The sequence below is a fragment of the Athene noctua genome, chromosome 1 (genome assembly GCF_965140245.1).
Source record: "Athene noctua chromosome 1, bAthNoc1.hap1.1, whole genome shotgun sequence".
NCBI classification, from domain to species: domain Eukaryota; kingdom Metazoa; phylum Chordata; class Aves; order Strigiformes; family Strigidae; genus Athene; species Athene noctua.
The window spans coordinates 166811216-166835831 of NC_134037.1; the positions used below are offsets into that span (position 1 = coordinate 166811216).

Sequence of the window (24616 nt, forward strand, 5' to 3'; positions counted from 1 at the left end):
GCAAGGACAAGCTGAAAATCCCATTAATGATAACCTATCAGTGCATGCTGGTAGAGCTAAGGAAATGGTTAAGGAGAGTTGTGACTGCTTCACTCCTTCATGACAGATCACTGCTCAGCCTTGCAAACTCGTGCCTACCGCATGCAGCCCTCAGAGCAGCAAGGAAGCAGGGATGTGTCATTACTGTGCAAGCCTGACAGGAGACGCCTGTTCCGATTCCAACTGCTAGCAACCTGCCTGCCTCAGACAAACAAGCTGGCAGCGGATGTCTCATCTGATAGCATGATAGAAACCAGATAAACCCCTCCTCCTCTCTTTTATATTTTTTATGGGCACGAAGCCTGTTATTAATGAGTGTGGTCACACTGCTCTGTGAACAATTTCCTCAATTCCGTCAAAAAGTGCTGGAAAACAGAAAAGAGTGAATTTGCAGTTTATATCATGCTTGAAAACTCCCTTTTCCTTGATTTGTTCAGTTTAATGCTAATAACTGTTCCTGCTTCTCTATAACAACTCTGTATTTGCCGGGTTGTCCTTAATGTCTTTTGCAACATGATGGTGCAAATGTATGCAAGGTGTATTTACAGTTCACTTACAGGAAAATACAGTCTAGGCTGTCACTGCCAAAAAAAACCTGGTAAAGAAAGCTCTTGGGTCACTGTAAAGGGTAATCTGATTTTATTCTGCTTGTGCAATGTCAGAAGTGATTGATATCTTAAATATGAGGAAATGGAGTTTCCTGCTTTGTCCTACAGCTTGTATTGCAATTGTCTCCGTCTCATTCTCTTTTATTAAATGATCTCTCCATGGGTAGCTGGGAACAGTCTTCCTTTTCATTTTCTACATTGTACAATGCAGTTTGTAATTATTTCATGATGACTTTAATTAGTCTTTCTTTCATCAAGGTTACAAGCACCACATTTAGTAACTTTATTTTTTTTTTTTTTTTAGCTGACTACTCAGCTCTTTAAAGAGCTGGGGGCATTGAGGGGCTTAAAAGAAAGTGAAATGGCTATTCAATTTTGGAATTACCTCTGACACAGACTCAGAGTACACAACTAGTTGTCATTTTTTTCAGACCAAAAGCATTACACTGGAAAACTGACAAAGTGAAACAGCTCTGCAGGATCCTGCTTATTTTCCTGTCAGCTTGCTCAGACTCTGGCTGGGGAAGCTGCAGGTGCTGGCCTTCAATCCACCACGCCAGCTAGGTTGGCAGGGAGCTGGGCAGCGAAAACTTCCATCCATGACTTGCCTGAAGACTCCTTCTTTCCCTAGCCCTCTTCTCCTCTTCATCTTCCTTTCCCAACAAAAATCTAGTAGGCTCCTATAAAACTGGAAGTATATCTGAATGAAATGATGCTGAGACTTTTCCATCCGCTGTAGGGTTACATTGTTGTGTCCACCAGGCCTGTCCTCTTGTATTCAGAAAAGTTATCTGAGCTGAGTTTGAGGAATTGCTGTTAGTTTGGGATGCCCAGGTGTATGGTCTTGCCCTTAACAACACAGCCTGCTGCCACTGAGCATATGTTATACCGTGAGCATATGCATGCACCAAGGGTGCTCTACGTCTGAAAACTCCAGATGTCCGCAGTGCATGCACAGATGATGTGGAAAGTAGAATCTGAATAGTTAAAAATAGAAAAAGGAAACAGAGGGATGCTTACTGTACATGTACTACACAGAGTGCACCTCGGTGGAAATAAAAGTAAGAAGATTTTAACATGAGAGATGGGCTGTAATCTGAAGCTGTCAATAGTGAACTGGTGCTGGAACTTTTCAAAGTACTGATCTGGTAACATTTAAAAGCATTGTGCCCAGCAGAGGGTAGCTCAGTATCTCACTGGACTGGAAGGCAGTGGTTGCTGAGGGACCACTGAAGCAAGTCTGTCTGTCCACAAGCAAGGCAACAAGAGAAGAGGCCCAGTAGAGCTCTGTGTGTGGGACAGAGCCACTATGAACATGACATGACTCATAGAACTGCAGAAAATAGAGTAATTTAATAAAATTTGGAAAGGAGCTGCATGGCGTGAGTAAATCTGTGAAGACAGTGAAGTACTTTGCAGGCCCTTAGGATGGAAGATGATGCTACATAGCATTTGCTAGCACTAAACTTATAAATCATTGGCCTGGATAGTTTACAGTCGTGATTCCTAAAAATATCTCTAAGGAGAACCTTGATCATGTTGAATGAAGTTTGGAGTTCTGGGGAAACATCATTATTCCTAAAAATGTTGCATCAGAATTCAGAAGAGGCCGGACCAATGGATGGATTTGGTTGGGGTCTGTGACACCAGCTCAAGGAAAGATAACAGAATGAATTTAATAATGCACTATAACATCAAAGAAGATGTGTAATGCCATGCGCTGAGAAGACCGTCCTTTTCTGAGTCTGTCCTAGCCAGGTCAGCCCTTTTCTATGAGCAGGTGTGAGCCTGATTTATTAAAATGCATGCATGCTCACACGTGATATAGCTATATTCTTATGAGATTTGACTTAGTATCTTATGACAATATGTCCAATACTGTACAATAAGATAAACAGTTTAGCAACTGGTAAACTAACATACCTCAAGGCAGTTATCACTGGGGAAGCTTTTAATGGGCATGTTTTGTTTAAGACTGCACTGAAGATAGTGTTAGGCCTGAAGTGATTAAATATTTGCATCAGTGATTCGGAGGTAAATATAACTCCTCTGCTGATTAAGGTGTGTGACTTATGCAGAATGGTAAACAAAGAGGCCAGAACTGTTGCATGCAACGATCCTGACTTCTTAATAAGCTTGACCCACTTAAGTGAAATGTATTTAAGTAGCTGAATGCACAGATACACTTTTAGGAATAAGTAATGAAGGTCATGCCCATAGAATAGGATGCTGTATCCCAGCAGGAATGGACTCAGGAAAGGATCTGGCAATAGAAGGATAAGCAAATCAGCATGAGCTCCCACAGTTATGCTGTGGCCAAAAAAGGTTAATGGGATGCTTGGATTAACAGTGCCTTAAGCAGGGCAGAAGTAACTCTGAACATGGCATTAGTGGGATGAATGCTGGAATGCCACATCAAGTTTTAGCATCAACTGCTCTAAAGAGAGGATGAAAAGGTATAAACAAAGAGCCACAAATGATTGGATGGCAGGAGAAACTGCCTTAGAGAGAGCAGTAAAGGGTCCAGTGGGTTCATCTGATCAAAAAGGATGATACAACTTGATTATTATGTCTCAGTATCTACCTTCTTGGAACTGAGGGAGAGAAAAGTACCAAACTGTAAAGGGCTTCTTAACCTGGTTAATACACACATAAACAAATAACTGAAAACTAGAGCAGACACTTAACTATTCTACAGATTATTTTACAGTAAATAACAAACTGGTGGAATAAACTATTAAAGGTAACCTTGCCCTTCTTTGATTTGGTACCTTTAAATAAAGCCAGAATACCTGTCTAGAAGAGAGATTAACATTACTGACTCCCATCCAGGGTAACTCAGCACAACTGAAAGACTGGTGACATACAAGGGAGCAGACTAGCAGGTATGGCCTCTTAGTCTGACATGTACCAGTCTATCAATGGCCAAATATGTATGAATTAGGAAAGGCTTGTCGTGAAAGGCTTTCACATCAGGCCTATGGACTGACCAAGGAAGTCAGGCACTACTGAATGCTATGGCTGTGAGGTTTGTGACAGTGCCCAATCATTTGCAGGGTTCCAAGTGCAACATGCTCAAGCCCCTATTAGCTGTGCCAGGGACTCCAAAGAGCTCATCTCTCCAAACTGACAGACTGTCGTTCTGAAAACCATGACAAATTTGAGCGTAGCTCAGCGCCTGCAGTTTGGCTCCCTCATGGGTAATGACAGCTCTGCTTCCTTGGGAGGCTTCCCAGTGATCAGGCACCTTTTGCAGAGCAAATCACACTCATTTCTTGTTTCTAGATGTAATTTTGGACAAAAACATTACTAAGTACATGTAACAAGCAACCAAGCATGTACTAAGTTTACCACCTCCTCCTATGCTCCTTTCTGCAAGCAGTCTTGGTAATTGCCTGATACAAGTGTGTTGGTGCTTTGTTTCCCCATCAGTCTCATGTGCACTACTGGAAGGAGCACGTAGGACAACTTCTCCAATGCCTCATTGGTAACTATACAGTTTTGAGGGGTTTTGTAGCTTTCTTTGCCTGAGGGAAAGCAAAACGTGCAGCTCCTTTATAAGACTGAGACTCCAACAAACTGGTTTTGTCACCTGGGAATCATGGCCATTATTTCCCAGGGATTTCAGTGCTGAAGGAAATAAATGTGTACATCCGTAGGGAGCACCAAGAGAGGTTCAGGTCACTTGCAAAATGATCTTCGAGATGTGCCCGGTGGCATGGCTGTGCGGAATAATCGAGGTTTCTCTGCTGAGTCTCACATTTCTCAGAAGGAGTCTAAAATGCCATATCTTCTGCTGCCAGTCATGTACAAACCCACCTGAGATGGACAGGGCTGGGAAAAGGACCATTTTTCCTTCTGATGTGGGTGGTTGGAGTGCTTTTCTGGCAGGCACAGTAACTGCTCTGCCTAACTTGGAGCAGGGGGTTTTATGTGGAGTCCCCCGTCCTTTGTAGAAGAGCTGTATATCTTGGGGTGAAACACTGGACTACATGAAGCTGTTCCACTTCACTCAGAAACAGAGGGGAGGGTGGCATTCACATCCCTCCTCCAGCTGGTGTTTATTTGCATTTTCAAAGCAGAACAACTTCGAGGGGAAGACACGTGATACTTTCCCCACAGAATACTTAATTTCAGTGACTCAGACCTTATCCTGTCCGAACAGTCATGTCCAAAACCTTTCTTGAAACTGAGCAGAGACTGAATTTGAAATTTACTTTTCAGCACTAGAATGAGTGCTTGGTGGCAGGGCTATTGGGTGTAACAGGAAAGGTGCTGTTTGCAGTTTTCTCTGAGAAAACCATGAGTCGGTGTCATGGCTGAGAATCCCCTTTGGAAACAGCTTTCAGGGACTAAGTCCAAGCCCTCCAGGCACGAGTCTTTCCTTGGCATTTCCTTCTGCCTAACTTTCCTCCTGATGTCTGTATATCCCTTTCCCAGGTGCTTGACTCTCTCCCTTGGCTGTACAGGGAGTCTAAACCGGCAAAGATTTCAGAAGATCAGTGCCATGTCTAATTTTCAAGTTGCCTTGTGAATTGAGACTGCAGTCTTTTCATCAGACTGCAAGAATAGTTTCTTATATTCTAATAGATCTGCTCACGACAGGGTCGCTGAAGTTTTTCCCCGTGGCTATCGCTGCATGAGTGCTATCATTTGCTCCCTTGTACCCAGACCCTGAGGCTACAATCTGGGAAGGTGCAGTCTAGGGAGACATGGTGCCTAAAATCCAGCTGCTCTAATCCATGATTTCCAGCCATTAACCTGAGCAATGTTACTGCATGTCTGCTTGTAACGAGGGCAGTATGATTTGAGGGGGGCTGCACTACTGGAATGCAGAAAGATGTCTGAAATAGCCTCTGTGCTGGGGACCTTTCCCTAGAGTTCTTGTCTGCTTCCAGCATGATATATGGGTGACAGAAAAATATGCTATTTCTCTTCTCATGATAACTGAGGGAACATAGATTTGCTGTGAGTGTGCTATGTTGACATCAACGGAAAGTAGTGATTTCATATAAATTATGCTCAATCTCTGACAAAATAACTCTGTTTGAGCAGGAAGACTGATGATGTGTTTTCTTGCTCTCTCCTAGCATGTCTTGGGATCAGCTGGCTATGGCAACTGAGGGCTACTTAGGTACAAACTAATGGACCACCATCTCTTGCAGAGCTGAGCTAATCCATTACTTCCTTCCAGCGTTATCCTCCTCAGCTTGCTGGAGCCAAAATGCTCAGGCAAATAACGCCCTCACATCAAATTGAGTGCTGTATACCCTACTGATTCCTGTGAGTAAAATAGAGAGTAGCCATAGAAATTAATTGCAGATAAAACTGTTCAGAAATAGGTCTCGCTCTTGAATTTCTTGCCTTTGGATCTCAAAGGAGGGACATTTGAGTGCCCAGATGTAAAAATGCTGATAAAATAAACGTGAAATCTCTTTGTGTTACTGTGTAAGTTGAAGACAAAAGTGGCACAAGAACACAGCTTAGGTGGTATCCATCTCTATAAGACTGGCCATGGCTATTCCAAGTTAGGTGTCTGGAGCCCTCCCCAGCTGACAGGGAAGCCAAGATGGATCCAGAATCCATCCCAAAACAAGGTAATATTTAAGAAGACTGAATTTTCTTTTTGAGATGCCCATTTCTCTCTGCTGACTGAAAGAGAGTCTGCGTGACTAACTTAGATACTAATTTTCTAAGCAGCTAAGATTAGAGATGAATCCCACCCATTATACAGAGTATACCAAACCTGAAAGGAATGACTGATTATATTTTTCAATATTAAATAGATCTGAAGGCAGATCTGTTTAAACCAACTGATCTCAAATAGCATTATGTGAATATTACCAGTATAGATAGGGAAGTATTAATGTCATGTACAAAAATACATGGTAAAATTGAGAGAGATTATGACTGTTGTTCCAATAAATAGGGAAAGGGAACAACAGGAAGGGAGAAGAAAAATGGGATCTAAGTCAGGTGCTTCTTCAAATTTCCAGCCAACTGCGAATAAGTACTGGAATAGTTTTTTTAGTTGAAGACTGGGTACAAAGCTGTTAATAACTTCCCAGCAGTAAAGGAAAGTTTGATATGTCACTGGCGGTTTGTTCGATGTATCACCTGTAAGTAATATGTATGTTGATGTCTTTCAAGTACTAATACATTGGGAATTAAACAAATAATATCTCTTTAGTTAATTCTCTTCCAGTAAGATACTGATTTTTTCCCCCACTATGCTTTCCTTTGTGCTTTTTTTTTTTTAAGCACAATTCAGAGTGACAGTTACTAGTTGCCAGAAACCCAGGCTCTCAGTCTTTCTCAGGAGCAGACCATTTTTTCTCAACTTCATCTTTAGGCTGTTCAAACCTACAGATTGTCTTTCCACTCTTATTTCATTAGAACTATGGAAAAATTGGAGTAGGGCATAAAAAGAGAAAAAGCATACTTCAGAAACCATCCAAAACAGTGTATATTTTCAAATGGCAAAGTGACTGGGATAAACTGTTGTTGGGTTTTTATTTAGGTCAACAGTTGTGTGAGCGTTTCACAGCAGGATACGTTTCTTTGTGCTCTCAGCTCCTTTGACTTTTTAGGTAGATTTAGAAAAATAATTCTGAAACAAAACCCCCAATGTTTTTCTTTGATAAACTTTTTTTTTTTTTTTAAAAAAGAACATTTTTTCTCAAAAGCTCCTTAAATTTTTTCCACACAATTCGTTAAACTCTGCCCAGACCAGCTTAAATTAACAGCAAGTTGCAGATAGTTAAAGCTGAGGTATTTTTAAATAAAAACTCCATCTAAAATATTTTGCCTTTATAGTTATGTCTCTCTTTTTCTCATCTGCCTCTTCCACACTTCTTGACTGAACTTTCTCTTCATGTTGTATCTCAGCAGTTAAGTCCACACAGGCTTCTGCATTTCCCCAGGTTATACCACTTCTACACATGAACTAGTTCTTGTACAGACACCAGAGCTATCAGTCCCGCACTAAAATGCCTCCCGTGGCTGTGCAGTGAATCTGCCTGCTCCTGCTGCTGGTGCATTTCCACTTTGTCCTGCCCTTCCCAGTGCATTTCTGCTTGTGACGTTCTTTTTCTTTCCTGTGGGCTGCACCAGTCTACTGTTCGTAATGCTTACCCTGCTGTAAAGCCTGGAAGCTGCTACTATTTCCTCATCTATTTTAGGAGTCAGTTTTGTCCCTGCCTGCTTGTCCTCACCTTCATTTGTAGTTTCCCCTTTTTTTTTTGTCCTGGATTTTTTTTAACATGGTTTTATATCTCGCCTTTTTTTTTTTTTTTTTTTTTTTTTTTTTTTTTTTTTTTTCCCAGAGAGTTGTGTTCTTGATCTTTTTGTCTGCAGGGACCAGGGGATCACCTGTAAAGTTAATGGAAGAGTTAATGAGGGAATGTAGGAATGCAGGAGACTGCTATTTTTAGCATGCTTCATCTTATGTAATAATTTTTTTCCTGTGTGGTATCAAAATAGATACCAAATAGAACTTGGTTTCTGAGAAACCTGTTTTATGTCTCAGTGTTTTACAAGAAGCTCTCTTAGATACTGGTACTGTGGCCACCATGAAAAAAATAAGTCCTCAGGATCTGATCACGTGTTCTTGCTCAGGAGAAACTTGTAGAAGGTGACAGGAGCTGCAGGGTCGAGCCATCACTTGTCTTCATATTGTGCTTAATGTCTGTGACTCTGTGACACTTCACACAGTGAAGGGTAGTTTTCATGTACACAGTTAAAAGCAGTATGGCAAACGTGGTTGAGCCCATGCTACTTCAGCCATAATATCAATAGAGAAGCCATCACTTTATTGATTGGGGCATATAACATCGCATGAACTTGGTGCAATGCTCCTTCTTTCATGCTGCTGGCCTATGAATGAGGGGCAGGAACATGACCTAGCTGGCGATGCGGGCAAACCCAGGCAGGCAGCGCAGGCAGCCCTGTAGCTGACAGGCAGCACATGCCTTCCTGCGAGGGACCACTTCGTGAAAGGCACAGTTCAGCCCTTAGTACCGTAAGCTGCTTACAGACGGAGCTAAAACTTTTGTTTGTGCAGCAGATTTCAGTACTGTACATTTAAGTTTTGTTATAGCCTTTGTGTTGTTTTCCTTGCTTCTTCCTGAGCCCTTAAGAAATTAAAATGGAGGATAGTAAGCATCGTGCTGGGTCTGTATCACACATTCACTAAGATCAGGGTATCTCTTGCTCTCTCTCTCTCTGTATTTTGTTCCATGTCACAGTTAAAATACATGTCTTTAAGCAATTTGTTTTACCCTCTAAATGCCTTAAATATATGCAGCAGTATTTCACAGCCATTTTTGAGTCCTGTAGGGAGATAATGCAGCCTACTCAATGTTTCTAAGGGAAAAATAAAAGAGACAAGCTTGAATAAATTTTAGGTGTTATGTGTCTACATGCTTTCTCACTTGAAGAATGCTTCAGAATTTATTTATAATATTAGGAGATAATTGTATTTAAAATTTTTTGTCGAACGCAGCTCAAGCCTTCAGTGAGGACTTCTGGATGGGCCCATCCATATTTGGTCTGGTATTCCACAGCAAGTAGGCATTTCTTCCTCACTACATGAGCTAAAAGTAAATAATTTTCTGCAACATCTACAGACTGAATCCAAGGTCAAGCTCAGTGAGTCTCCACACTCTGTTCCTTGGATGTAGTGGATGGTAAAAGTTCATATGTTTCCAAGGGGAAGTCTTCTCTCATGGAAGAGATACCTACTGAGGGTTAGTAGCACATTCAGCAGTGACAAGTCCACCAAGAAGTCCTTGAGCCAAAAATGGCTGTAGGCTGGGAGAGCATCAGGGAGACACCTGATACAAGCCAGCCCTGTGCTTAAGCTCTTTTTTGAGCATCCATCTCCCAGTCACTGCCAGGAGGGAGGGTACTGCAGGAGACGGGCCCCCCATCTGACCCGGCACAGATGTTCTGTGCAGCATTTCCCTCCCTGCAGTGCCCGCGGTAAACGCCCCTCCACAGCTCAGCAAGGATAAAGCTCGTACCCGCCTTCCAGGGGCTTTGTGAAGATTACCTCCGTGTCTGTACATGCTACATGAACACCATGTGTTATGGCGACCTCCCTGCTTAGAATATTCGTCACAGATCATGAACTCGCACAGATAGCGTTTGGTAGACCCTTTGAATCCAATTCTCAGACCCCCGCTATAATTCACCCCCTCTTCCTGCTGCTTCCAGAGGAATAGAGAGGGAGCCTCGTCACACACCAAGAACAGGCCCAGCGGGTGGGTACGTAACTTCAGAGGCACTTCAGATGTTTGGTGCGTCCACCAGTATCTGGCTTCTTGGTGAGCTGATCAGGCAGAGCTTTCTGCCACTGGGGAGCACGGCTAATGAATCTAACATCAAACCTAGTCCCGGATCTAGAATCAAGTCAGCAGTGCCAACATAACCCTAACGGCACACCAACACCACCCACTGCACTTCAGGGGTGAGTGTGTGGTTCAGGCGCCATCTCTGCAGGGCCTCGCTGAAATGCAGGTCTTTGATTTTGAGTTAAAAACGAACGCCGAGGGCAACTCAGCGACACTCTTCTCTCCGTTTCTGAACCCACAACCGCTTGCTCAGCTTGTCAATCAATGGCGTGCGAGTCCCGGGGCCAGAAGAGCCGTCTCCTCCTCGTGCGGGAGAGCACAAGGCACAGAGGCTGCTTCGACCCCCCGTTTCCTCAGGGAACGCCACCGCGGGGGCCCCCGGACCACTGGAGAAGCGTCCGCCGCCTCTTTCGGCAGCGGGACGGCCACGGCCACGGCCACCCGCGGTCCGGGCTGCTGCCCGCAGCGAACCCTCTCTGTCCCCGCCGGCTCCCGGCGGAGGGGCGCCGCGGCGGGGGCGGGCCGGGGCGGAGGCGGCCTCAGCACGGCGGGAGGCCGCTCCTCCCTCCCTCCCTCCTTCCCTCCCTCCTTCCCTCCCTCCCGCAGCCGGTCCGGGTGGGCAGGCGGCACTCGAGGGCTCCGCACGGCGCCGGAGCCGCTGCCAGCAGCCAGGCGGGCGGCGGGGCACATGGCATGTCTGATGGCGGCTTTCTCCCTGGGCACCGCTTCGGTAAGGCGCGCCCTGCCCTCCCTGCCCGCCGGCCGGCCGCGGCGAGGGGCGGACGGCTGGAGCGGGGCGGGGGGACGGAGCGAGGGCTTCGCGGGGCGCCTTCCCGCCCTCCCGGAGGGAAAACCGGGGCCGCTCGCTGCGGGGGGGCCGGGGCTGCGTCCCGCCGCGGGGTGCCGGGTACGGGGTGCGGGGCGGCCGGAACGCGTGAGGGGACGGCGGCGCACGGCGGGGCTTGACCGCTAGTTACCTCTGAGCCGTAGCCAAGGCGGGGGGATTAGCGGCTGCTCCGAGCATGCTCCCTGCGCCGCCGCGCCCCGGCCGTCTCGAAACGGGTTTGCGGAGAGGCCGTAACCTTTGCATAACGCCCGGGGCGAGCGGCACACGGCGCGGGGGGGGGAATAGAGCCGGCGGGACCGTCCTGCCGCTGCCGTGCCCGGTGAGGGCGAAATAAAACTGTGTCGAGAATAAATAAAACTGTGGGAACCCAACGAAGGTGTGAGCGCCGGCTTTGAGAGCATACGCTGCTGGTGTGTGGTGCGCGGGGGGGGGTGATACGGACGCCGGTTTGGAGCGCAGGGCCGCACACACCCGCGGGTATGGCGGCGGTGGTGGTGGCGGGCACAGGAGGGTGTTGAGGTGTGTTTGGGGAGCAGCAGCCGCGCAGGGCTCGGGTATGTGAGTGGCCGTGGCAACCGCGGAGCTGCCCGCGTCTCCGGCAGCGAAGATGACCCCGCGGCTCGGAGCCGTTTCTGCGCCCCCCGGCTCTCGGGGGACTCTGGCCCGTAGCGGGTGGTCCCTGGAGGAGGCAGGCGTGTGACCGAGGGCTGGCGGGACGCCGTCACCCTCGGCTGAGAACGGGCATTTCAGCCCGCTGCGTGATTGAAAGGGTTTGTTTAATGTCCCAGGAGCAAAAGTCTCCGGCTTCGTACCCGCAGGTGATGAGGTAGGCTGAGACAAGAACCTTGGCCAAAGGATGTTTCTTTTTGAATTGATCTAAACTGGAGAAGCTCCAGCTGTCACCTGAATACTCAAGGTGACCTGCTCATTGAAAGTTAGTTTTTGGATATTCCCTCTGACGTGCGAACGTGCTCAGTGGTTCCTCTGAACCCAAACAGCTTGAAAGCCAAAGTAATCCTTGAAAACATTCAGGAAAGAATATAGTTAACTCACCTTCTCCTATTTTTAGTTAAGAGGGAGGTTCCCCTGCTTTAATTGTTCGGTTTTAAGATGTTTGACATTACTCTTGTTATGTTCAAATGACATACCATTACAGTCAACTATTTAAGCAATCGGGAATAAGTGTTACTGGATACCTGAACTTCTGAGTAAGTTGAAAGCACAATGAAAATCCCTTTCTTGAGAAAATGTGGTAAGCAGAGCTGATTTTTACATCCAGAACTTGGGGCTTGTGCATGAAGGATGTGAAGACACTAGCTATATAGTGATTACGTAGGACTGCTTTTTAAAGTATTTACATCAGTGATTACATAGGACTGGGTTTTTTCATGTTTTTCATCAGCGTTCATGGCAAGTGACTGACTGAGCAGCACTGTTTTAACAAAATAAACGGGGAGACCATGAGCATGGCGCAGTGAAAAGGAGGCAATCTGTCTTCTTAGTTGCACTGGAGGACGAGTAGGGGAAGACAGTGGCACAACCTACCGCTCTCTATTTGGGGGTGTTCAACACTGATGCCTTGAAAAGTAGTGCAGCGCGTATGCTCTCCAGGAGATACCTTTGGGGACACGTAGATGTGATGGCATGGAAAGCCTAGCACATAAGCCAGCTACAAAAGTCTTTTCCGATATAGATCTGCATTAAAAATTCCAAATTTTCTAATAGACAAGTGTGCAGATGTTGGGCCCTTGCTTATGACAGGGCCCAAACAACAGGTGACAACGAAAAGCTTCTGAACTGTTCAAAATTCTGTTTAGCTGGAGAAAATTCACGATTGTTTTACTTCCGGCCTTATACACATCTGTTGATATTGATGCAAGGTGCCCATGCAGGTAAAAGGAATAGAAAAAGTTCAGATTTTGTGTGCATAATAAAAAAGAAAAGAAAGGCAGGTGGCAGGCCATTGTCCTAGTCAGGAGAGGAGGGGAAAGAGATTCAGTCCAAAAATGCCAATTGGAATTTCACTGAGTGCTATGATGGGCAAAGGTATGAGGTACTGCTGTAAGCATAAAGCATTGACCTTACAGTGTCAGTGCTGCAAGTACTGGAGCAGGGTTTAATATGTTTATGTAGCTGATAAGATTTCCATTAGGGACCACTGTCAAGCAAGGATTTTGGGTGGAAACCGCTGTGCTTTCCCAACAGACTTCTAGGAAAGAAGTTGTACTGTTCCAGGTTGCACGGTCTCCAGAACTATCAGTGCAGAGCAAATAAGGCACAAAATAGTACATTTTAAAACTTGCAGAATTATAACTTGTGCAGTTTCACATTTAAAGAAGTATATGCTGATCCAAAGGAACAGGAGTTCTTAGACGTTTAGAGTGGCTGTCTTCTGACATGTCTGCATAACTGTTGGGCCAGCTCCCCTCCCCCTTCAGCTCTGTCCCAATTACAAGCCCTGAAATCAGAGTAGAACCATATTCTTTGAGTGCATGAGAAGCCAAATACAATGGGGACTGAACTTATAAGTGTATTGATCTGGTGCAAGAGCTACTCTGTTCTGAAGATACTAATGTATACCCTTTGAGGGGAAACTGGTGGTAGAGGAACTGCCCTTTATGTGTTGCAAGTGCAAGAGCTCTTTCATCTGTCAAGACAGTGGCAGAACAATCAGAAGATTGTTTTATTTTTTTTCCCCTTTCATCTTTCAGTGCATTACTGTGCTGCATTCTTGTCTTGTGCTATTTAAATAATAATTATTCTAATGCAGAAGGTTTTGAAATGTTCCTAAACAGAAGTTTGAACTTTTTTCTCCAACTTTTTCCCTCTAGAACAGCAGCAATTCTGCTTGTACCATGGCTGAGCCAAAGTCGGTGTGTGTTTCAGTGGATGAGGTGGTCTCAAACGGCACAGATAACCAAGACATTCGACTGATGAATGGACATTTAAAAAAAGTGGACAATACCCTGACAGAAGCTCATCGTTTCTCCTACCTACCCCGCAGACCAGCTGTGAATATTGAGTTTAAAGAACTGTCATACTCTGTCCAAGAAGGGCCATGGTGGAGAAAGAAAGGTGGGGAGAACTTAATGTTTTGGCTAACATACAAACGTTATTGCCTGTGTGGGTGGTTGTGATAGGTGGAATGAGTCTGTTGTGGCTAGAGAAGCAAAGCGTGTAAAGGGAGCCTGTTTTCGAGTTGCTTTTGGCTTGGCTTCTTGATATACCTATTGCCCCACAGCTGGCACTGGGGATTTTTCCCAGAGCCTGATGCAGTGGGGTGTACAGTCCCTTGCACTCCGAGAAACTGTAGATGTGGTAGTTCATACAACTGCTTATTTTTGCCTCCCAATTCTAAAGTATCTGAAGTAAATACAGTATTGCTGTGCTGCCAAATATCTGTCCTGTGATCTTGGATGTCTACAATTTATTGTTGTGTGTGGGTAGAGCATGCAGTAGTTTAAAGACGGGGGTGGGGGGAAAGAGAATGCTTTTTTTACTTTTGCGATTGGCTGTTTTGTGAAATGGTTATTTTTTCAGTACTCTTTCAGAACACCAAGCATCTCAGAATTTCAGGAGGCATTTGAAACCAGGATAAAAATTAATCTCTTAAAATGCTGTGTTTGGAAATAAATGCTGCGAGTTATAGGAATGTCAGCCCATCTGCGTCTCTCAGTGTTCTGTGATGGGTCGCCCTAAGGTTGCTATTTCTTTTAGCTGATGAGATCACTGGCTGTTGCTACAATGAATCCTGAAGTTTAGTCAAGGACCAGGATGCTCTTTTGCTAGCCACTTTGCTAATAATACACAGCAAAGAGTTTATAATGATACAGATATTGGATGCATCTCAAGGAAGTGAAGTGTTAGCACTTTCACAATCCAGTTTCGCTCATAGCTGGCTCTGAGACAATTCTTCTGGTGCTGATTTACTGATGGGAGTAAAGAGGGCATATTCTCTTCTTTATATGCTCTTGGTCTATTCCAGTTCTGAAAGGTGGGTGTAAGGTGGCTCTGTCCTTTTTCATCTGCTTTGCATTCGCTCCTTTTATACCTTTATCTGCTTTGTGTAGCCATGCGTTTCCTGGAGAGTTTTTGTTTTGTGTGTGTGACTAGTCATCTCTAAAAGGAAAAGTAGGTCGTGCAGTAAATTCCTGCTAGCAAAAAGAAGTAAGCCCAAGAGAAAATATTGAAGTTTTGTTTACTAAATGATGTAATAGCTCTTCCTTGAGGAATTCTCTCTTGGTAACATAAATTGGTATAGTTGTGTGCTTTAGTTCTTTTTAGGAGAGAAGCCCCTGCCAATGCGCCGCTTGCCTGAGCCATACTTGATACCTGCTCTTGCTCTGAATCTGTAAATCCACTGGCTTAAACGTTCCACTTGAAATTGTTTCACAAAGTACATTGCTGCTGTCTGGAAATTGTGTCATTATCACAACACCAAGGCTTCAGTAGTCTAAAAATGTGTGGTATGAAAAACACCGGAGCTATGGCAGTGCTACTGTATGTGGACAGCCTGGCGTACAGTTATTTGTTTGTTGAAGGATGTGCAGGCTTGAGGCTGTAATGGGTTTTTCAGAATCAAAACTGTATGTACGCTCACCTGCCTTCATTTAATTACTTATTAAAATTGCATGTAGCCAAACTGTCCACAGGAGAACAACTTGATTTGTCAGAAACTTCCATGCGTTCAAAATAATTTTTTATCAGAACAAACTCAAGGGTTGAAGGTTTATTTTTTCCTCTAAGAAATAGAACTATGCCAAGGTGTCTCATGTAAGATTTAAAAATTTGAAGTTTCTAACTGGATCTCTGGCCAGAAATAATTGAGGGGTTCTACACCAAAACCCTCTGTCCACATTTGCTGACATGTCTGAGTGACTTGGCTTGAACAAAATGGCACATCGTTGCAAAATGCCCTGCTGCTGCAAAGGACCTGTGGAGGTATTTAGCTTTAGGGCATGGCTGTGACTGTGTCACTACACTTAAATTTGAAAGAGGGGATTAAACTTTTCTGGCTATCTGTGAGCAGTTCATACTCCCCCTCCTCACCTGGTCTTGCACCATATGTCTTTCCTGAGACCACTAAGGACAGCCTCTGAGTGGCTGTGAGGCATGCTGTCTGTCAGCAGGTCTTGGCACTCTTCTGCTAGCCGAAGATCTAAAACAGACTTGGAAGGTGTGCACTCGATGCCAAGCTGACTGTGAGCCAAAGTGTACTTTCACTGCAGGTAAGGTAAATCACATAATGTGCTACCTTTAGAGGACATGGCCACATGGAGGCAAGTTGTTACCCTTCTCAACATTGGTGAGCGCACAGCTGGAATACTGTAGCCAGTTTTGGGTCCTCCAGATTAACAGAGATACTGGGAAGCTGGAAAGGGTCAGAGGATTAAAAATTTGGTCAGGGGACCTACAAAGAGAGGCTGAGGAACTCGTTTGGTCTAGTGAAGGGGAAGCTGGAAGATCATCTCATTCTGGCCTACAACTACTTAGAAGTGATAAAGACAGTGGAGACAAACTCCTGTCAGTAGTGCCAGATGATATATAGCAAGAGCCGATGGCCACGTATTTGGGTGGCTTACGGTGAACATTAGGAAATACCCATTCACCAGCAAGTTGGTGCAGCACTGGGACAGGTCACCCAGAAACAGTGTGCTTTCTCCGTGCTGGGGGGTGTAGAACATTTGTCTGGACAGAACCACAGCTGACCTGATCTGGTGTCAGTGATCATCTTGCTTTGAGTAGAAGGCTGGACTAGGCGATCTCCAAAGGTCCCTTCCTTCTGTGATTCAGTGGATTGCTAGTCAGATTATAGAGACCTTCTGGAAACAAACTTTCCTCTCAGCCATGTTCCCTACTCTAGGAACTGACCCAGTATATTGGTTTTAATAGAAAAGGTGTTCCATTAGAGGAATAGAAAATAGAATTGCCTGAATAGTCTCAAATGAAGGTAAGGACCAAACTATCGGATTCCTTGAGTTGTTTTAGTGGTTCAGCAAGTAGACTTGTTTGTGAGTAATTTGGGATATCTCTATTTAAAACCAGTGGGCTTGTACATGAATGCATTACCTATAAAACTATTTTGAATGCCTCTTAGTGGTTTATCCTCCAGTGGGAAACTGGGATTTTGCAGTGGGTTTTAATTTCTCTGCTCAGCAGAAGGGCAACATTGTGCCTCCAAACACTGATGGTTATTGTATCTCTGCACTCCTTATGGGATCCCCGTGCTAAGAGGATCTCTGATTGTCGTTATCTGAAATATTTAAATTCACTTTTTAATGAGAAGAGTAGTAGAAAACACACTCCTGAAAGTACAGAGTCCACTGTAGGAAATGCAACTGATTTTTAAAAACAGCAAACTTGCATGCACAAGCTAAAATAATAAAAGGGAGATATTTCTTAGTTCACATTGTTCTTGAGTGCTAGCCATGGCAATAAGCGATAAGGGATGCTGTTACGAAAATGTGCCTTTTAAATTAATGGTGTTTCTATTCTGAAACAGAGCTTGGAAAAAATTTCTATGTCATTCTCCGTGACTGTAACGAATTAGTTAAAACCTTTCATGAGTGTTGGATCACAAAGGGAAAAGTGTAGTTTCCTTGCAAAGACAATTTGTGCTAACATATTGGAGAGGAATTCAACTAAAGAGCAACAAGAAGAAAACCTACTCCCTTCAGTAAAAATGGTATTGCAAAGTAATGTTAAGGTTAGGCTCTAAGTTAACAAAAGGAGGAATAATTAGTAATGCTGCCGTTTTGTTCTGTACTTAGCTTTATTGTTCAGACAATGAAACTCATGGTATGTAACAGATTGGCTTTTTATTAAAAGCACAAAGAATCATGAATTTGCATTGCTTGTCAACAACAAAGAAACTAAGTCATAGTAGGCTTCAAATTAGAATTTTTCATTCGTGTCTCAGCTTTAAAATACCTAATTTATCTATTAAATCTAATTTTCTCTTTAAAAATAACAAAGGGCATTTTCATTCTCAGATTTATATGATAAATGCTGCTCTACTCATTTTAATGAGGTTTTATCAAATTCATAGGAAGGATTGGTATGACTCCCGACCTGATTCATTCATGGTGTAATTCCTCTTGAAGTCAGTGGTATTAACAGGGGAAGAATTTGGCAGGTGAGCCCTTGATCAAAGCAGCTGTATCTGACCCATTCCGTTCAGTAGGAGTCCCTAAACAATATAGGAATTTGGAAAAGGTTATAGAGGTAAGAGTTTTAGACGGTCTCAGATGAGTTTTTCCCCCCATAAAGCTTTTATGGAATTAGTCAACTGGTAGAATCAACTGTTTCTTCAGTTTTGAAGGAAAGAGATAGGTAAGTGACTTGATCCAGATCTTGTGAGGTTAAGTATCTTCCAGAACTGAAAACGTGTCTCAGTCTTTGAATCTGGTCTATCTTCAAGCATGTCCAATGGGTCTCCTGCAGGTCAGCCAGGTTCAAGACTTGGTTAAGAAAGCTGCAAGACTCCTGGAGCAGAGACACTGTTGTAAGATAAAGATGAACTGTCAAAGCGAGGAAAAGGAAACTGTAGCACACAGAGAAATAACAGGCCCGCTTAGTCTGAGAATGCCTTCTCCTTTCTTTAAGGACAAGGAAGCCAGCTGGCTTGGAGGAGAAGAGAAAGAGGAGAGTCCTACATTAGATGCAGTGCGGACTCCTTAAATGTGAAAAGCAAGATCTGCAGAGCTTCAGAACAAAATGTGGCCAAAGTTTAAGTGTCTTGTTACAAAACCATTTATCTAAGGGTTGAGAAAGAGATCTGATAGCGGATCTTACTTTGACTTCTGAACTGTTTAAACCACAGTTTGAAATGCAAACCACAGAAACACATATTGGTTTAACCAGTTTATAGAAAAATTATAGACGTACAGGTTTTGATACTAGGACTGCCTGAAAACTGTTTGCAAGAGAATTTTGGAGAAAAGTCAGTGCCTTAGGTTTCTGCCATTTTTGTTAAAAGCACCATAAAGTAATCTGAATAGAATGAGTGGTTTGGGGATCAAATTATGATTAGTCCCAAATACGAAGAGGGCATGAAAAGTACGCTGGAGCCTTTGTCTTGGTCAAATTCATTCAGCTTTACTTTGAAAAGGTAATGTGTTCTGTACACCCACCAAAGGACATTTATTCTTTTCTGTCTCGGTGGTTTTGTTATCATGTAGGATGGAAATGGAAATACTGTTCCTACGTTACTTGAGTGCATCCAGGAAAAAAGTCGTAATAAATTGGCTTTAAAAACTCCACAACTCGGGGATTGCTTTTTTTTTTTCCTCATACTTGTCAGTATTCACGGTTAATTAGGCAACATTTTAGTTGGAAGTTTCTGTTGTTATTTTTAGGTCCGTAATGACTCATTTGTGCTGCGTTCAAGTGTAAGTTCTGGTAGGATTTGGTCTTTAGTAACCTCCGAGGGAACAGGCTCCAGCCGGTCAAAATGTGCCAGGGTATTTTTATGGAGCAGTTTAGTAGCAGTACAGAAATTCATGCGCAGCAGAAATTGTGGTATTTCTGTTCTTTTGGGTTTGTTGTAAAGGCTCAGATCCTGTGGAAACAACCAGCCAGAGAGGTGCTGTCTTTTCTCACAAGGTTGCTTAATAGCTTTGAGATTCCGCACAGTGGAAGGAGAGGAATGAAGGACCCTGCTTATTTTGGATGGCTTCATTGTCGCTGATGGGGAAACACGGAGCGTTTAGCATGTTGCTCGATATTCATGAAACGTGAAAAGGGGCTGTCACAGTCCGAGAGTGTCCTCGGAACAGCTAGATAGCTACATTTCAGCTAGGCGGGCTGGGTATTATGTTAATACTGATCTCTGCATAAGATGGAAACTTAACCCGCTGTCAAATCGTCAGCAGGGATTTAAACAGGCTGGGTTTTGCTGATTTGCCTCGGTGCTCCGTTACCAATTAGTTCTGGTACGCGCGCTCGGACAGACCTATTCCTTTTTCTTTAGCTAGGCTTTTTTCACCGCATCCTTTCTGCGACTTCATTTACACGATTTCACACAAAACGCCACCTTCCCCCCACCCCACCCCCCCCCCCGGGCGATATCTGAGACCCCCGATGAGAAAGCGGAGGGGGGTGGTGGTGAGGCGGGGAGGGTTTGCTGCCCTTGCAGGAGGAGCCGGAGCCGGTGGCGGTGGCCAGCAGGTGCAGTGCGGTAGCCGTGCCGCAGGGCCGGGCTGGCGCTGGCCCGGCGGGGTTACTGGCGGGCGTTGCCCGGCAGTAACCCGGCGGTGATGCTCGGCGCCCGCCCCGCCGCCCGGGCCCTGGTTGGCTGCGCCAGGCGCTGTTGCTAAGATGGGAGGAAAAGATGCTGAACAGTAAAGAGCAAAGCGCTCTTTCCGAGAGAGGGTTTGGGTTTTGTGGGTTGGGTGCTTTGGTTTGGGGTGGTTTTTTGCCTTTCTCTGACAGATGGGTTGTATTGTTTTCGTCCATTTTTGCCTGCTGTGTCTGAGAGCGTGTTCTCGTCTCGGAGAGCAGGACGTATTAAAATTAAGATCCATATGTTAGAATAAACAAGTTAAACTCGTTGAAATGAACTGCAGTACTAGTTAAAAGCTCTTTAAGCAAATATTTTTTGGATTCTCTTTCAGTGACTTAAACTTTTAGCAAAATTAATGAAAACGAAATGTGATTTTTATCAGAGGATTTCGAAATGCATGTTTCAACCTTGATAAAATCCAGACAGTTTTTCTTTTAACACTTAAGCTGTCTCAAGATGGTAAAACATAGACTGAGTAGTCACTGCTACTGGAACAGTTCACAGCATTTTATTGATACATAACACTTCCTAGAGTCTTCTTGCATGGGTTGTATAAAACAGAGGTTACTAGGGACAAGTCTTCATCAGCCCCTTTGTCTGATCCTTCTACTGTTTCCCAGCTGAGTAAGACCTTACTGCAGCATTATTTGTTTTCCTCCGTGCAGAACCCATTGTTATTGTTGTGGGCTTGGTGTTTTGTCTTAGGTTATTGTGTTGGTTTTTTTTTTTGTACCTGAAGCTTGTTTTGGAAATGTGTCTGAGGTTGACTTTGGTGAGCTTTGGTCACTGAGCCTTTGTGTGAGTAGAACATATTTTTGTTCTTTCTGTTTGCCTTATTATTTATTACAACTAAACATTGTAGTGGCCTGACGGTTTTTCATTCTAGCTAATGTTTTAATACAACACATTTTATTAGTTGCTGTTATGAAAACTTGTGGCTGAGGAAGGAAGTTTTAGAGAGATACCAATTAAAACATCTCAAAATTTATATGCCAGGGAAATGGTGATGGCAGTGGTGATGATGAGTTGTCAGGAGTTTGAGCTATGGTCTCTGCTGTTTCCATCTCACAGTAAGCATGTGCTGGGGGGCTGGCTGTAACTCGCCCTGACAGCCCTCCACTACAACTTTCTATAACACTGAGTGGGATTTGATGAAATGCTTTGCTGTCCTCTGCCCATATGCAGTCATGTCTTGCTCGAGGTGTTGAGGAGGTAGAGACAGCATGCACCATCATATGGGTGTACTTTTTTCATATTTCAGAGTAGAATTCAGTCCGTAGTCTGAAGATAAGTCTGAAGGAAGATAAAGCAAGAGTGATTTTGCAGTTGAAGGCTTCAGCCATCAGATGGCTGATCAGGTTTCTCCATAACCTCAGTGAAAGGAAAGAGAAATCACAAAAGCAACCAAGAATAGAAGCTGGCTCAAGAGTAAAAATGCTGTTGGAATCCATTTTTACTTGTGTATTTACATACCGTTTTGAAAAGTGACTTCTGGAAGCCCATGGGGTCTAAACTTACCTGCTTAAGGCAGGTCTTTTGTTCTCAGAGGATTTAGTATCTCAGAGTTCAGCTCTGTATTCTGCAAGAAATTAATTGCTTCACGCTTCCCCGTATCATTCTTCCTGTAGGTAACTGACTGGCTTTGGGAAGACAGAGTTCAGGGAACACGATACTACTCAAAATGTGGCAGATCCTCACAAGTAATACTCAGCTGCATTATAGTTCACAGCTGTACCCATTAAACTGATGGTTACTTTTGTCCTCTATTAGAAAATGATGTTTGGTCTTAGTATTAAAATGAACATCTCAAGACTTACTCCAAATAACATGCAAGGAGAATCCCAGCAAAATTTACGTAATAGTTTAGCACAGGGAAATGAACTGATTTGGATGTAAAATTAACACACTGCAAACTGAAGGGTGGGTGTTCAGTCTCACGATGAATGTCCTTCAGGCAAAACCTAAATGCATTAGCCAAAAAGGCCATGCCTTATCTCCAGAACCTCTGTGACTTGCACACTCTTGAGGTGTGTGAATATATATGTCTAACACAGGACTGGGTTTTTGACAAAAACAAGGGGGGGTGTTTAGGTCAGCTTGCCATTATACGAAATCTACCTCTGACAGCAGGTAGACCTGAATGCTTGGGGAAGAGTTCAAGTGTAGGCAACTGTGTAGTAGTGTTTCCCTGGGTTCTTGCAGCTTGCAGCTCGGAGGTTTCCTGAACTATGTGTAGTATCTTTGTGTTTACTAGCTCTCAATGGATTTTTCTTTTGTAAAATCATTCACTTGCTCTCTGAACCTAAGCGGACTTTTGGTGTTCATGCAGTCACCTCGCTATTTGCCTGTGTTTTCAAATCACTCAGGAGTAAGGTGAACAGCACATAGCCTGGTAAAGATTCCCTGAGACTCAGGGGTAAGGTTTCCTCATTGATTGACCATCGACTCCTAATCTTTTGTTTCCTGTTGCTTGATCTGCTTTCTGATTTATTTGAGAACGGGGTATCTACATTGTTGTTAGATTTCTTTATTTAAGAACTTTAATAAAGACCTTGTTGAAACATGACATGCATGTAAGATGACAAAATGGTCCTCCTTGTTTAGGTATTACTTCCAAAAGACATGACATGCAATTTATATTACCAAATCTTGTATCGGAGACTTCTGCAAAAGATAGGTCTTTTTTTCTCTATCAGAAGCTTTGGGACAGTAACAGGCTGAGATGTCAGTGGTTTAGATTGCCTGCCCACTGTGCCACCTTTGAACCTAGAAGCTATCAATTTTTGTTTAACACCATTGGTACAGAGGACAACAAAACCACCAGCCCTTACTTAGACTATACATGTGGAAAATTTAGTTCTCTTATATGAAGGTAATTTACAAGCACAGCTTTATCAGAGTCCTCTTCATCAAGCCCAGGACCAAGCTGTAGCAGGCATCTTCTTGACATCAAAGCCTATGTTATTTAGGAAGTGGAAAGACTGGGGGTCCTCAAATCCATCCAAACGTAGTCACTTTTTCACCAACTTTCAAATACATGAAAAGAAATTACAGCATAATAAAATACATATGGAAGAATTTCTGCCCCTTTCAACCAATTCTTTAACTTGTTCATCCCCAAAACATGATGTTAAGTATCATGGAAAAGGGTCACAGCACATACATAGAAGGCCAAGCAATTTTGGTTGTTTTCAGTAACTATTTGGATCTCAATATCTTCTTACATGTAGATGTTCTTACATATTTCATTTGTCTCTGAAATAATTATCAGGAGGCCTGTTGAAATATCCCATTGGTGATGATTCAGATATTTGAAAAAAGCTCCCTGGTGAATTATGTGCTTTAGTGCAGGTGTTTGAGTTTAATTTGGCCTTTGGATACCTTGTCCCTTAGAAAAGAGATTCATTCTTTTAGACTGAATATTTGATACAGAATGTAAGTGGTAGTATAAAATACAGAACTAGTGCCGTGTGTCTCCAGAATAAGGACAAAATAATTCTGTGTAGGAAATGGTGTGGTTGGAGACGCATGCTGAAATACGTCCTGAATTGCACTGTGGGAACCTTTGTAACTGTTTCCTGATTGGACTTTCTTGTTGCTGTTAGGCTTGTAATCTCATTTACAGTTCATTTAGACTTTGCTGATTTCAGGGTGAGAAACAGATGCACTCTGAAGACTTAATTCTCTTCAGAGGGGGTAGGGATGAAGCAGTCCGAATTCTGATCAGGAAGAAGTATGTGGAATTACATAATAGCTGAACTGAGTTAACTGCTTGTTTGTTTGTTCGTTTTTTGTTGTGTATCTATTCCAAAGAAAAATAAATGGCAGAGACCTTGGCTTTACAAGATAATTTACCATCTGCCTCTCATCTAGTATGTACAGCCTACAACTTTTGTGTAAGAATCATATTTCTTCCTGCTTTGCATGTTTAGAATAATAACAAATGTTGTTTATAATTGCAGTACATCTGCTACAGGAGAGAGGAGAAGATGGAACATGCAGTGGTTAGATTCCTGGGTAAATGAGAATGAGACCTCTGCTCTGTCTCTTGCTGATCTTCAGAGGGTAGGCTTTTATGTTAGACAAGAGAAGAAAGAAATTTCAAATGAAGTGATGCACCCAGTTAATATGAAATTTGAGAAAAAATAATCTGAAGGTTTTAATACTTTTGTTAAACAATGGAGTTAAATTCTGCCCAGTTGCATCTGTTCTGTGCTTGTGGAAGCAGTCAAGTGGATGAGGCTGCACCAACAGAGCATGGCTAGTATAATTTTTTAGTCATGATCCAGTTATTACCTCAAGTGCTTTGGAAATTGAACACTCTAATAGCACCAAAATGACAGGGCTAAAATTGGTAAATGAGTACACAATTAAAGGGAAGGGTATTGAAGGTGAATATTTGCTATTAGAGGAAAAACATGTATTTATTCTGGGTCAAAAAAGCCATAAACTTCAGCCAGCTTATTGAATATGGAGGCCCAACTAC

The 24616-nt window shown here is 43.5% G+C and overlaps 1 protein-coding gene across 3 annotated transcripts in view; it reads left to right on the plus strand.

Moving 5' to 3' along the window:
- The first annotated feature begins 10609 nt into the window (after window positions 1–10609).
- ABCG1 (ATP binding cassette subfamily G member 1) overlaps window positions 10610–24616 on the plus strand; it is a 61249-nt gene continuing 47242 nt past the window's right edge. For all 3 annotated transcript variants that reach the window (XM_074904123.1, XM_074904115.1, XM_074904126.1), the window contains exons 1-2: window positions 10610–10730; window positions 13679–13922. In XM_074904123.1, coding sequence (XP_074760224.1) covers window positions 10689–10730; window positions 13679–13922 — 286 coding nt within the window. In that variant the 5' untranslated portion in view covers window positions 10610–10688. The remainder of the gene's footprint in view (window positions 10731–13678; window positions 13923–24616) is intronic.